Source organism: Sapajus apella, unplaced genomic scaffold, assembly GCF_009761245.1.
Source record: "Sapajus apella isolate SASKATOON/1434 unplaced genomic scaffold, GSC_monkey_1.0 scaffold84, whole genome shotgun sequence".
Taxonomy (NCBI): Eukaryota; Metazoa; Chordata; class Mammalia; order Primates; family Cebidae; genus Sapajus; species Sapajus apella.
The window spans coordinates 2,065,431-2,078,937 of NW_022437024.1; the positions used below are offsets into that span (position 1 = coordinate 2,065,431).

General features: G+C 41.6%; 1 protein-coding gene across 3 annotated transcripts in view; it reads right to left on the reverse strand.

The window, feature by feature from the left end:
* Positions 1 to 13,507, reverse strand: part of GRIN2B (glutamate ionotropic receptor NMDA type subunit 2B) — a 417,330-nt gene that overhangs the window by 43,843 nt on the left and 359,980 nt on the right. For all 3 annotated transcript variants that reach the window (XM_032253693.1, XM_032253694.1, XM_032253695.1), the window contains 5 exons: positions 8,782 to 8,984; positions 7,817 to 7,988; positions 7,434 to 7,587; positions 4,074 to 4,199; positions 1,250 to 1,479 (listed from right to left, as the gene is read on the reverse strand). In XM_032253693.1, coding sequence (XP_032109584.1) covers positions 1,250 to 1,479; positions 4,074 to 4,199; positions 7,434 to 7,587; positions 7,817 to 7,988; positions 8,782 to 8,984 — 885 coding nt within the window. The remainder of the gene's footprint in view (positions 1 to 1,249; positions 1,480 to 4,073; positions 4,200 to 7,433; positions 7,588 to 7,816; positions 7,989 to 8,781; positions 8,985 to 13,507) is intronic.

The following is a 13,507-nucleotide window of genomic DNA, read 5'->3' on the forward strand; positions in this document are numbered from 1 at the left end:
AAAAAAAAAAAAAAAAAAAAAAAAAAAAAAGGAAGAAAAATAAAGCAAAAAGGAAGACAAATCAGAGAAAGAGATAACACGAAGGAGTAAACACAGTGATACACACACACACACACACACACACATATTCATTTCCTCAAGATACTATTTATCTTCTCCACATGCTTTTGAATGTTCTTGATAAGTAGAAATGTAGGAGAAATCAGACTCTGACCCTGAAGAGAAAAGGGTATTTCCTCCTTTTCACTCTTCCCGGACCATTTGCTGAAGTGGGTAGGGTTTTCGGTTGGGCAAATCTAGCCCGTGTGCAAAGCACCGTTTGTTCTGAAGACACACCTGTCTATATCTCATGGCTTCATGCTGAGGGTGAGGGTGGGGGTAGAAAATCACTACATTTCCTTAAGATTTATTTCTAAATCTTAGAGGTGAAAATGTGTTGTAAGCACAAGTCTCCAAAATTATTTTGGCTATAAGCTTGATGGGACACTCCATGAAAGTGGCTCCTATCACTAGTCCTGGTTACACAGTTTCGGGAGACAGATCTCCCATGAAAAACGTGATGGTTCAGGCAGATTGGAGAGTCCGATGTATTTAGAATGGGTTTTGTTCATCCTCATCCAGTAATGATGGGAACCAGCAGACACTTTCCTTTCTCTCTCAACTGCACAGGCCCGCAGGGGGCCTGCGATTAGTAAGGGGGCAGCCCATTCATCAGCACCACACAGGGGCAATCATCCAGTTAAACAGCAGTTACTTCTCTTCGAGACACAATGTGAACGACTCTCCTGCCCAGCCCCAGGAACACATGAGTGTACAGTGAGGAACACAGGGAGATCCCACCGCCAACACCACTGGGAATAAAATGAGGCCATCACACGCCCGTCCCCTCAGCGTGGGTACACAGCGGCAGCCCTCTAACAACACTGCACACTGGCAGCCCTGTGCAGATAGGCCACCTATCCGTATACAACAGGAGGTACCATGCACTCAGAAAGCCGCTAACACACCGAGCCCTTTATTTGCAGCCTAGGGCGTACCAGTGACAACCTTTCACACATCAGGAGGCCAATATGAAGTCCTATTATTTCAGTAGGAAAACTGACTTCTCCTACCATGTTCCAATACAAGGAAACATAAGAAAGAACTGTTAATTCTAAAAACTTAGAAGACAAGCAGGTACATGAGAACTTTGAGTATGGCTGAGAACAGGATTGAGGGGAAAATGGGAGATTTCAAATGGGTGTCTTACCTTTTTGTCGCTCAGGCCAGAAACCTGGTCCACATATTCCTCTTGGATCATGAAGGCAGCTAAGTTGGCAGTGTAGCTGGCCAGGAAGATGACAGCAAAGAAGGCCCACACTGACACCATGATCTTGGAGGTGGTCCCCTTTGGGTTTTGCACAGGTACGGAGTTGTTAAACACCAGACCCCAGAGCAACCAAATAGCTTTGCCGATTGTGAAAGAGGGGCCACCAGGCTCTGGCATGACAAAAAGGCAAGAATAAAAGTTAAGCCAGCATGCCTGATTCTATTTAAACCTACAAATACACAGGGCCTGTGAGTCCCTGCTCTGAGCCGGAAACCCTTCCACTAAAACCAAGCCCTTTTACAGACAGCTTTTACATTTGAGAGTGTGCATCTCTCTTTTCCAGGGACTCTCAGGAGGGCTGCAGAGGGTTCCTTAGGAGAAAAACCAGAAGCCTGGGGTGTGTGTGGTATGTGGGGTCTTTCTCAAACTAACAATCATGACTCCTCTCTGGAGGAACCATCACCCTGCCCTTATATACAAGACCCTCTCAAAATCACATCAAAACTGAATAACAAAGGCCAACTATGTCACTATGGCCATACTTGGGTCATTACTGTCATTTTTCCATATATTTTATATTTGTATCTACAAAGAATGCATTTTAACTTCCAAAAACATCAGTAAGAAGTGTGTAAGACTGTTTTCTACCATTCATAAACCCCCTCCAAGTCTGCTTACACTGATGCTGGATGGCATGGAATGCCCTTCTTCCTGATTTTCCTTTAGCTTCTAGCACTCAGCGCTTAATGTTTCAAAGACAACCCTGACCCCACTCCAATGCCAACACTTCCCAGCTGGTTTCCTGTGGTAGAAGCTTGTGTGTAAAAGAGTATCGGGAAGGCCAAACAGGAAGTCATAGAATCCCAGCCTGGTTACATGGATCTAAGGTCAGAAAGGTAGCTGCTTTTGACTTTGATTTCCCCCACCTAAGCTTTGCGCAGACAGTGCTTGCCTTCTGCCCATATATGTATTGTGATCTCACTGCAATCTCTATTTGCTGATGGTAAAATCTTGCCTGTTGTCTGAATCTCCATGTAGACCCTCCACTGCAGAAATGAACATCTGCCTGCACAGTTTTACAACATATCAGCACAGGTCTTATGATGTAATCTGTGATTCTGATAGCATCTGCTCAGCCAAATAAATCATCAGGGACTACACATGTTGAACCTGATATCTAACTGTGCACACATATCTGTGCGTGTGGACCTTATTTCATGCAACAGATGTGTAACCAAAAAGTTGTTTATAAATCAAAGTTTTGTAAATTGTAAAATGCTCTAAGGAGACTTGATATTTAACGTGGCCCGAAGTTGAATTGCTCTGTGAAGACAAACATCCTTCAGTAAAGTGAATAACTGTAAGCTCTCACTCTGAGCTTTCTTTGCGAATCTGGATTTTCACCTCTTTTGTTTTGTTTTGTTTTGTTTTCAGGGAGAGAAGCAGCACACACTGATTTTAGTTCTTGACATTGCCAGCCTAAGTATATGCTCATGTGATTCCCAGATGTTCTACTTCTTACTGGTGCCACACAGGCTGGGATATAGGCCACGGCTTCTGGGTGAAGCACAGGTGGAAAGCCCCTGACTGTACATACAGTGGAGACACCCCAACTCCCACCCTGGAATACACAAACCAAATTAAAAGGTAGGTCTCCACTTGGAAATACTCCAGTAAAGTGGCGTTTTGCAGCTGGGACTGTGAGTCCAACAGAAGCATGAGGGAAGCGTTTATAAGATGCTGCTGCTTGGAACCCTATCCCTAGAGATTCTTAATCAATTGGTGTAGGGTGGGGCTAGTTATTTTATTTTAACATGCAACCAAAATACAGAACCACTGTTTTGAAGCATACAGTGGTCTAAGCCCAACCCTAGGCTTAGTGAATCAGAAAAGGAGGTCAAGCACCTGTGTCTTTTAGATGTCCCACAGATTATTCTTATGTGCAGCCAGGTTTAAGAATCTTTTCTTTTAGAGGTATAATTCTAGGATAGAGCTTACATTCTGGGATGGAGAAGACTCAGCAAAGGCAGAATATTTCATAATCCTGGGGTTCTCAGGAAGTTTTGGAGGAATTATTTACAAGGATCCTGTGGTCCCCGTTAGATTCATGTGAGCTTTTCAAAACTGGTATAAATGCCTCAAACACATGGGCAGCCCTCACATCTCTGGGTCTACTTACTCAGGAAATTGGACCATACCCAATAATAGCTATGAGTGAGAACTGGTCTTTCCATTTCATTTTATTTCCAACACCCAACTTTTATACTCTCCGGCAAGGGGTTTGGGGCTGGGGCATATGCTTTGGAGATCTGGTACCTCAGTTGTGATCCTTTGGCTCTAGGGAACTCTACCAGCCACAACCACCTGCATGTACCCTGGGGCAACCCATTTCTTCTTGTTCTTAACATGTGTGTACAATCTGCCTTGTTAGTGACATCTGTTCCAACAGACTGGCCACAGCCTAAGGTTATCAAAATAGTTGGCTGTGACATGTTTATGCTACCCATAACTACCGACAGTTTTTCTTCTCCTTTACTTGGGGGTGGAACTAGGCTTGGGGCCAGGCATAAAGCAGATTCAAACTAACATCTCAGATGGGGTATTTGTAAAGACACACCAAGCTGGTGACCTAGAAATGGTCACCTGAGGGCTCCTTTTCAGAAATGGATAGGGTAGGGAAACTGCAGATAACAAACGATGAGTCCAGAGATTTGAAAATAAGGAGGAAAAAATGGAGAAATGCAGCAGTCCCAGCTGGCCTTACCTCTGCCATCAGCGAGGCACCTGTTATAACCTACAGGGCTGAAGTACTCAAAGACAAAGACAGCCACGGCGGAGACGATAAGCAGCATCACAAACATCATCACCCATACGTCAGCGCTGAATGGCTCTGGGGAAGAGAGAAAAGCAGCGCTCAGGGTTAAAACAGAGAGCAAACAAATTCAAATTAATTCACATATTTATTTCATGTTTTAGGGGATGGGGAATAAACCACAGTGTGTTGTCTGCCTTCAGGAAGCCAGATTGTACCTGAGCCATTTCCTTAAAGGGCAAGGATTGCCTTCTTTCAAATACATGAAAAAGATAGCTTCATGCCTGTGAGCCTTTTAGGTTGTGGAGTCAGTTTCTGCCATTATTGGACCAATATCTGGGTGTTTCCGTAAATGGTGCAATTGGAAGAAGGACTGGCTATGAAGTGAGTGAGCTCTATTGGACTGACTCAGTTTATGTTCTTTTCTATATGGCCACATCATGTAGTGAAGGCCTGCAAATGCCTTCTCAATGCTTCTGAGCTTTGTAGATACAATCATTCACAACAGTCCTATCTACTATTTTAGATTTGAATTGGTTCAGGAATAAGTGTGTACCATATATAGCCAGTCCCCTTTCCCCCTTGTATCACTTTTCTTAAACTTCCTAGCCTAGATTCACTTTTTCAGTCTACTTTGATGTGTTGTATGTTATCATCACTGGGTAAGACATCATTGGGTATGAGAATATAAATCAATGTTACAGAATCCATCCATGTTAAATATCAGTATCTGCAACAGTGGGAATTTAACAAGTGACAAAGGAGCATGCCTAAGCTGTAATTCACAAACCAGCTACAATCTATTTGCCATTACCAAGTGATAGGGTTGATGGGAAAAGACTGGGTAAGGTAGCAAGAATATTCTACACATGCTTTCTTTAATATCTTTAATCATGTGTGTTGAATCCTTTCCAGTTGAGATAAATATCTCTCTGGCTTGGAGGTGTCCAGAAACGAGATACTATATTCCAGAAGCCATCTCTCTGAAGGCCTATAAAAAGGGACAATCACTATTCTGTCCCATGATACAATGCTCCCTCAATTGTGTCTCAAAATAGTTCTGGCCTTTTTAGCTGTCACAGCACATTGTAAACTCATAACTAAGTGAATTAACATGCTGTTTCCTCCATCTTCCAAATCATTAATAAAGATGAAGTTTAAAAAGGGGGAAAATTGGCTGAAAATTAGAAAATATATTTCTTACTCTGAAACCTACTTTATTATTGAACTCCCAAAGGAATTATAAAAGCCTGGTCACTTAATCAATTTTAAAAAGATCTTGATAAAGCTCCGGTGCTTAACACACCAACTGTGAAATGCGAAACCTTTCAATGGCAGCTGGAGATGCGAGGGTAAAAGGTACAATTCAAAGGCTCTCTACAGAGGAGCGGAGAAAACCTCCACACACTTGACTCTCATTGATTGCAATTCTACCCTGATTTCCTTTTGTCTAAGATTGGGAAATTACTGAGTAAAAACATTGCCTCTGTGGTCTGTTCCTCACATTAGGCCCAGGGAAACTTTCTATACACAAAATACATCCTCTGTTTTGGTCTTTACAATTTAGAGAGTATTTTTCTGACATACTGTATATATATTTTTTCTAATGACCCTTTCACTAGGGATTATTTTATCTGTTTTATAGGGAGTAAAGTAGAACTGAGAGGGCAAGGTCCTTTCCAATCCGTACTCAGAAAACGGCAGACTCAGGTTACAAACTGATGCAAACAGTCAGTTTTTTTCATCGTATTACGTCGCTCTTTGTCCCCCACGCTGGTTTCTGCGTTAGGGGCTGAACTCTGAAATGGCCTTATTTGTACCAGAACACAGGTTCTGAAGGCTGCCATAGCTGGATTTTAATCCTAGAGCTTCCTGTTATCAGCTAAAAGACTGCTGGAAGATGGTTTAATATGTCTAAGATTCAATTTCTTAAGCTATAAAATGGGTATAACATTTTGAGTTAATATAAAAAAAGGATACACAATGATGTCTAGCACATTATATAGTAGGTGCTCAATAAATGTTGGCTTCTCTTATCCCTATAACTAACTACTCCTCCTCTGAACACAGACATAAACACACTTTGCCTGGCATTTCTATGCCATTTCAGGGACATACTGATGTATCACTGGCTCTGCCAGTTTACAAGTTAAAGTAGTGCCGTACTGACAAGGTTAGAATTAGAATGTAGTTTTGTTTCTATCTCTTAATATTACAGTTATCCTTGTAAAGAAAAAAAGCAAATAAATTATACACAGCAGCTATGAGATTAATGCATACAGTGTGCACTATCTAAAAACATTTCACATAAAATTGGCAAGGCTGGAATTTGCTTCACTGTAAATAAGAAGATTAGTTAAGAAATTGGAGTGATTTACAGAAAAATTCTATGGAGCCTATAACTCCACTTCCTAGTACATTAATTGAATTAATTCCCTATGGTTAGAGCTTAAAGAAAGGTTAGTCACTGTCTACTGTAATAGCCCCATTTAAAAAATGTTGATGTCTCTTAGAGAGTTGGTGACTCGTCCAGGGGCTTACGGCTTGTTTATGCCAAACCCAGTCTCCTTTCTGCTAGCCCAGCATTGTGTTTTCAAGATGACGTTTTATTTTCCAACCCCTTGTTCCATGGACCCTGCAAAAAAATGTGGAGTATGAGCTCATGAAAGACCTCATCTAATTGAAGTCTTGGCCTCATCTCACCCAGTCTTATATCGCATCTGAGATTTTTGACATTTAAGTAATGCTGGAGAGAATGGTATGGGGAGGGGTGTGTTGGGGTGGGAGGCAGAATCAGATCAGCTCTGTCTGGCAAAGCCTCAGAAAATTTCTGTGGAAACAAAAAACCTTTTTTGGTAGCACTGAGCTCAATTCTTGCAGATAATTAAAAATAAATAGATATTTCAATGATATCCAGAATTAGAAGTTATTATGGCAGGAAGCAGCCTCAAAGATCAGCCTAGTTGAAATGACTTCTCCTGTGGATGAAGAAGCTGAGTCCTGGGATAGAGCGAATTTGCTCAAGGTCAAATGCTGACCAAATGGCAGGAACAGGACCTCAATAGGCCCTCTGAGGACTAGCCCAGTACTGCTTTCTTAGGGGCCATTATGCTTTCCTATTTTTCTGGGTGTTCATCAGTTTTCAAGTTTGAGAGTAATTAGTTTTGAAGTCCCCTAAGTGAAGTCCCTGGCTGAGTTGAGCTCCTAGCAAACCATCTCCTAGCTGGAAGAGCCACGTTGTCCTTCTTTGTTCCTTATTTCATTTCCCCATCCATATGTCCATTTCCTTCCACCAGCAAACCCATCATTTACCTAAGAAGGCAGAAGGTGAGACAGTCCCATTGCTGCGTGACACCATGACACTGATGCCTGTCTCTATGAAGGGCACAGAGAAGTCGACCACCTCTGACCGTTCCTCATTGATGGTGAGTGAGCCCACCGCCATGTAGGCCCTCTTCATGACCACCTAAGAGAAAGATGCAATGTTCCAATTAAAACATTCAGGAGGGCAAGCGACCACCACGAGGAAAATACTAGCAGCCTCGCAGTGGTTTCCTTTGTATAATGGGAACAATACATCCTATTTACCATTTTATATTTTCTGAAATTCATAAAGTGAGCATGTTTTAAACACTTATTTAAAAGAAGGAAAATAAATGAAAATGAAAATGGAAGCAGCCCTTCCAGACACTCACCTCTCCAATCATACCATTCCAGGTTCCATTGATTTTCTTCCCATGCTTGCCATTGGTAACGAGGTAAAGGTCATAGGTGAACTTCACAGATTTAGAAATTTTCTTAAGGATGTCGATACAGAACCCCTTGCAGCATTTTTTGATGTAACCCGGCTCCTCATCTGTTTTATTCCTAGGCAATTAAAGAAACAAAAAATAAAATAAAATAAAAAACAAGGCTTTGTACAAAAAGCAACATTTATTACCCTTTGCCATTAAAAATGTCCAACCCCAAAGCAGGCTGCCTTCACAGCTCAGCACAATTTATACTAGACTCAAGTGAAGAAATAAAACGGAAAACAGACCTGTAATATTCTCATTATCTCATCACATTGAGCTGTTTCCTCCAAATTTTAATTCTCCTTTGAAGTACAAAATACATAAGAAAAGGGTGCATATTGGAAGGCTTTGGTTCAGTGAATTTTCACAGACTGAACTCCTCCTTTTAATGAGCACCCAAATCCAGATACAGAAAAGTTACCAGCACCTGAGAGGCCTCTGTTCCCCATTCTAGGCACTTCACACCAAGAAGAACCATTATGCTGACTTTTAAAAGCATAGATTAGTTTTATATTTTTCAAAAAATAGTTCTAAATCTCAAGATTTTGGGACGTGCTGGCCCAAGAAAAATATTTGAACACAGAAGTAAACTTAAATCTCCATAAACTTGAGGTCTTATTCACTGAGGCCGAGCAAGACCAAAGAAACTTTAGCATAGGAAGTTAGCCATCATTTTCGCAGGTCACCATCTGGACAGAATGAGACAACAGACCAGAGTGCTGCCAAGTAATCCCACAGCTCAAAAGCAACTGGAAATCAGACACAGTGCCCAATTCTCATGCCTCAGGTCTCAGGCCAGCCAAGTGCTAACAGGTGCATCAAATCACTCTCCCATGCCACCCAAAGTCTTTGAGAGGATGCCATACTCAGTGATTATGCGTTTTTGGCAGGGGACTGTGTTCCTCATGCAGGTTCCACTGAGAGGATCCACACTTTCCACAATGACAAATGGTGCCTCCTCCAGGGTCACAATGCTCAGGTGGTCATCCTCCTGCTCTTCAGTCTCAGGACACATTCGGGGCCACACATAGTACTTCATCTGCAGGGACTTGTCTTTCCACTTCCCCACCTGCAAAAGGATGAACACAAGAATCGGAAACCATTGGCCACAACATAACAGCCTGTCCCAGTATCATCTGAATAATCCCAGGAAGCAGTTAAACAAAAGCCAACAAGTGCCAGCATTGTACCTACTAGAGAGAGGAATACTTTTTAAATCATATGCCCCAAATGAGACTACTGTGTCTAAATGTAAGAAAGCCAATACATTCATTTATCACTCACTTACCAAACATTAAATGAGAACCTACTATGTGCTGGCACCCTGCTAAACCCCATGGCTCAAAGAAGCATCATTCTGTCCTTCATGAAGCTCACAGTGAGTGGAGTCAGATATGTAAAAAATATTTTGGAACACTGTGTAGTAAGTGCTAAACTGAAGCTGTAGCAAGTGCTGTGAGGATGCTGGAGTTCCCTGCATTATGAGTGGCTGTCAGTTTTTTCCTACTTAACTGTAACAAGGAGCATGATGGTGAGAGCAGCAAATAGCTTTGGAAAGGTCAACAGAACAATGGGAGCAGATGAGCCAAAAGGATGCATTTTGGCTGTAAAAGAGATCCAGTGGGGAGAACTCAATGGATCTGAATTGGAATAAAATGACAAATTGGGATTAAAGAATACTAACACAGTTCATTTAGGAAGGGAGCATGGTTAGGCTGGGGATGAACATGGGTCAATGCAGATGTGCACCTCCTGGGCTGAGTGGAAGCCAAGGATGAATCAGATATGTCTCTCTATGAACCACCACTTATGGCCACACAGGCCAGGTGCCCCAACATCAGGGAGCACCATCCACATGGACTCCAGTGTGAAAGGCCAGTGCCCCTGAATCATGAACATGGCGGCCTGCTGCCAACCATCCTGAGAAATGTATGGGTTCCATTATCTTTTGGAAGAGCCACTCATTCCTATTTTTATAAGGGAATCCACATGGGGCTTTGTTGAGGGGTTCTTGTTCTCTCCGTGTCATTGAGTTTAATGGAGAAAGAGGGAATACTTGCTCATTTTCTATAACTGAGCACCTTCAATTATTGTAAAGAATTATAGATTGCAAGCACCTGCATTTTCTCCATCTATGATTTCCTCCATGGGAGGAAATTTGCAGCAATGCAAATTTGTAGAACAGGTGAGGCACCAGAAACTACAGCACTACTTAATTTATTAACTACAGAAATCAGTAAGAAGCAACAAGTCAATGGCACTTCATAAATTTTCAAGCAGCTCGGCTTGGATTTTCATATTAATGCAAAACCCAGACTCCCTCCTTCTTGGTGTCTTTGTGCAATAGCCCGCATAGCCACTGCCCTTGTATTACTGCATCATTATAAGGCAGGCAATGGCCTCGTGGCTTGGGCTATCTTACTTGGTACCTCCACACTCCTTGCTTGGCTGATGCTAGTTGGTTTTCTTTCAAGGGTATAAATGATGTTTTGCTTCTTTGTTCAGAATCATGCACTGAACCAAACATTTGCCTTCCTTCATGTGTATAGCATTCTCTGTACTGTTCATCCTGATTTTAGTACAAGTCATTTTTTCTCATATTGCTAAGACTATTTATTTCGAAAACCAGAATTTCCAAATGGCTCTCCAGCAGTGAGGATACTAATGTCCTCTGCCAGTCAGGGCAGGTAGGAATTGGGAGAGGAGAAACTCAGTCCTGGGTGCCCAGGACATTGGTCACCCCCATCCTCAAAGAGGCCTATTTGTTTGGCCAAACTGGTTTTATATTCTTCATGTTCAATAATGTGTAAAAGGTTGAGAAGCCCTAAAGTACCTATTTATTTCATTTCTATCATCTTCCCTCAACAGTCCCTTTTGATTTTTTTTTCCTCTTAAATCCAACTTTATTCTCTTCCATCTTTATTGCTATTAGCCTAGCCTAATACAGCCCAGCGGCCCATTCTGAGATTATTGCAGGAAATTTCAAACCTCACTAAGGGTCCCCCCAGAGTCCATTGTGGACACTGCAGCCAGATGGCTTTCTTAAAACACAATTTTGTCCTATAATCCTGATTCAAAAATTTCAGCAATCTCTCACTGTCCTCAGGATTGTACACAAATTTCCACCTAGATATTCAAGGTCTGTACATTGAGTCTAGCCTACCTTGATACAGTTAACTTCACTCTTTTACATCATCAATCCTTAGCTCAACTTGGAAAAGGAAGTTGTTGGTGTTAGGAGCTAACACAGATGAATCAGAAACACTTTGCAACAAATTAGCTGCATTTTCTTTCCTAATAGACTTACTATATCTGTGGGGAAAATGCTACAGACATAAAATGTTGGCAGCATTTCTCAGATACTATTGTTCGAATATTGCATACTTTGATAGATTTGAAAGGAGTTTAAAATCTGTATGTGAAGAGGAAAAAAAGAGATTTTTAATGAATGACTGCCAACATAGAAAAAAGTCCCTAGTGTCATGTCAGGGGACTCTGTTCTTAGAAGTGGCCTGAATAGTGTTTTACAAAACAAAATAGAAGTTATGCTTACAAAATTTCAGACAACAGAAAACTGGATAGGAGGAAAGATAAAATGCATTGCAGAATCAAATCTGAAGGAGATATGAATCGGTTGGGATGATGGACTGAACTAATTGAATGAAATATAATAGTATTTGTACTCAAAATCTAGCATTTTGGTGTTTTAAAAAGCAATTGTACAACATTGAAAATGAGATGTTTCAATCAGCAGTTTACAAAAGCTATTGCAATAACAATGGTATGTTTATAGACATACGTCATCTAGCGTATGGGGTGAAGGCAAGGTACAAATAATCCTACCCTGCTCTGTATTTATCATACCACAGCTAGAAAACTGGGTTCTGCGCCTATAATTCTATAATCTACTGATTTGTCTTAAATATATCATTCTCATTTCTCCAACATTAGTTTGTTCATGCAATTCCCCTATCACACGCTTTCCCAACTTCCTACCAAGTTGGCTGGATCATATCCTTACTTCATGTCCATTCAGTTCAACTACCAGCAACTGCACACGGATTCTGTGCCAGGCACTGGGCTATGTGCTAGAGGTAACAATACCAGGTGGCATTTACTGAGGGCATAGATGTGCTAGGCACTCACCATATCTGGTAATCTCATTATATCACAGTGAGCCTGTGAGGTTGAAACTCACATTTAATGTTTCATTTTACAGATGGCTACAGAGGGGTTTGATGACTTGCCCAAGGTCCCATGGTAAGTGACTTGAAGCTGAGCAGTCTGACTCCAGAGCTTGGGCTCCTACCCACCACACTGCACTGCTTCTCTGACAATGAAGGAGTAAGACATGGTCCTTTTCCTCCGAGGACAGTCTATGGGGAGAAGACACTATCCATTGACAATAATATCAAGTTAGACTTTGGTAATTACTCTAATAAAAGATATCAATAGGTCAGGTGTGGTGGCTCATGCCTGTAATTCCAGCACTTTGGGAAGCCAAGACAGGCAGATCATGAGGTCAAGAGATCAAGACCATCCTGGCCAACATGGTGAAACCCTGTCTCTACTAACAGTACAAAAATTAGCTGGCTGTGGTGGTAAATCACTTGAACCTGAGAGGCAGAGGTTGCAGTGAGCTGAGATCACACCACTACACTCTAGCCTGGGTGACAGAGGGAGACTCCATCTCAAAAAAAAAAAAAAATTTATAAATAAGTACTCTGGCATTCAGAGTAGAAGTGATGATTTCCAAAGAATCAGAAGAAATCTCACAGAGAACCTCATCTCTGAGCTGGGGCTTGAAATGTAAATGATGGCCAAGGAGGTAAGAGTTATTTATCTGCCAAGGCAAGAGCAAGAGCGAAGGAGCAGAGTGGTGCAGAGGCTAAGTGAAAAGTCCATGGATCGTTCTTCACAGCTGCAAGGTCTGAGGCATGGGGAGCAATGGTCTGGCTCAGTTCTCCTCCTTACAGACCTGCTCACTGTAGCCGGATGATCTCTGCCCTTCTTAGAGCTGACTGGATTGTGCTCATATCTTTCCAACTCCTTGTTCAAGGGTGTCAGGCTTGTAACTTGAAACTGGCATGAGCACCATGAAGTTGACAAACACTGTCAATCAGGCTCCCTCTGTCCAGCCCCACCCCTCGATTATTAAACACTACTGGCTCACCACTGCCCAGAACCCAATCATTCATCATTTCATGCTATCTACTACCTTCTTTAATAATATTTTAAATGTTCCAGGTCACTTGTCTTCTAAACTAAATTCTAAACATTTCTCTGAGTATTTCTGAGATGTGAACATATTTCTAAAACCCTCTGAGCCTGTTTCTGCATCTATAAAAATTGGTGTGTGGACTTCTGAGGTACCTTCCACATAATTTCATGACTATACTTTCTTTAGAATAGAGGCTCTCTACGTTCTACAGATTAAAGCCCAATGAAGAGGTGCTCTTAGAGTTACTTTTTGTAGGGATGGCAGTATCTGATTTGTTTCTACAAAACACTAGCTTGTCTTAAAGTCGTGATTTTTTTTCTTGTTTCTTCAAGGAAACAAGAGTTAGAGTTTAGGCTTAGGGTTAGGGTTTT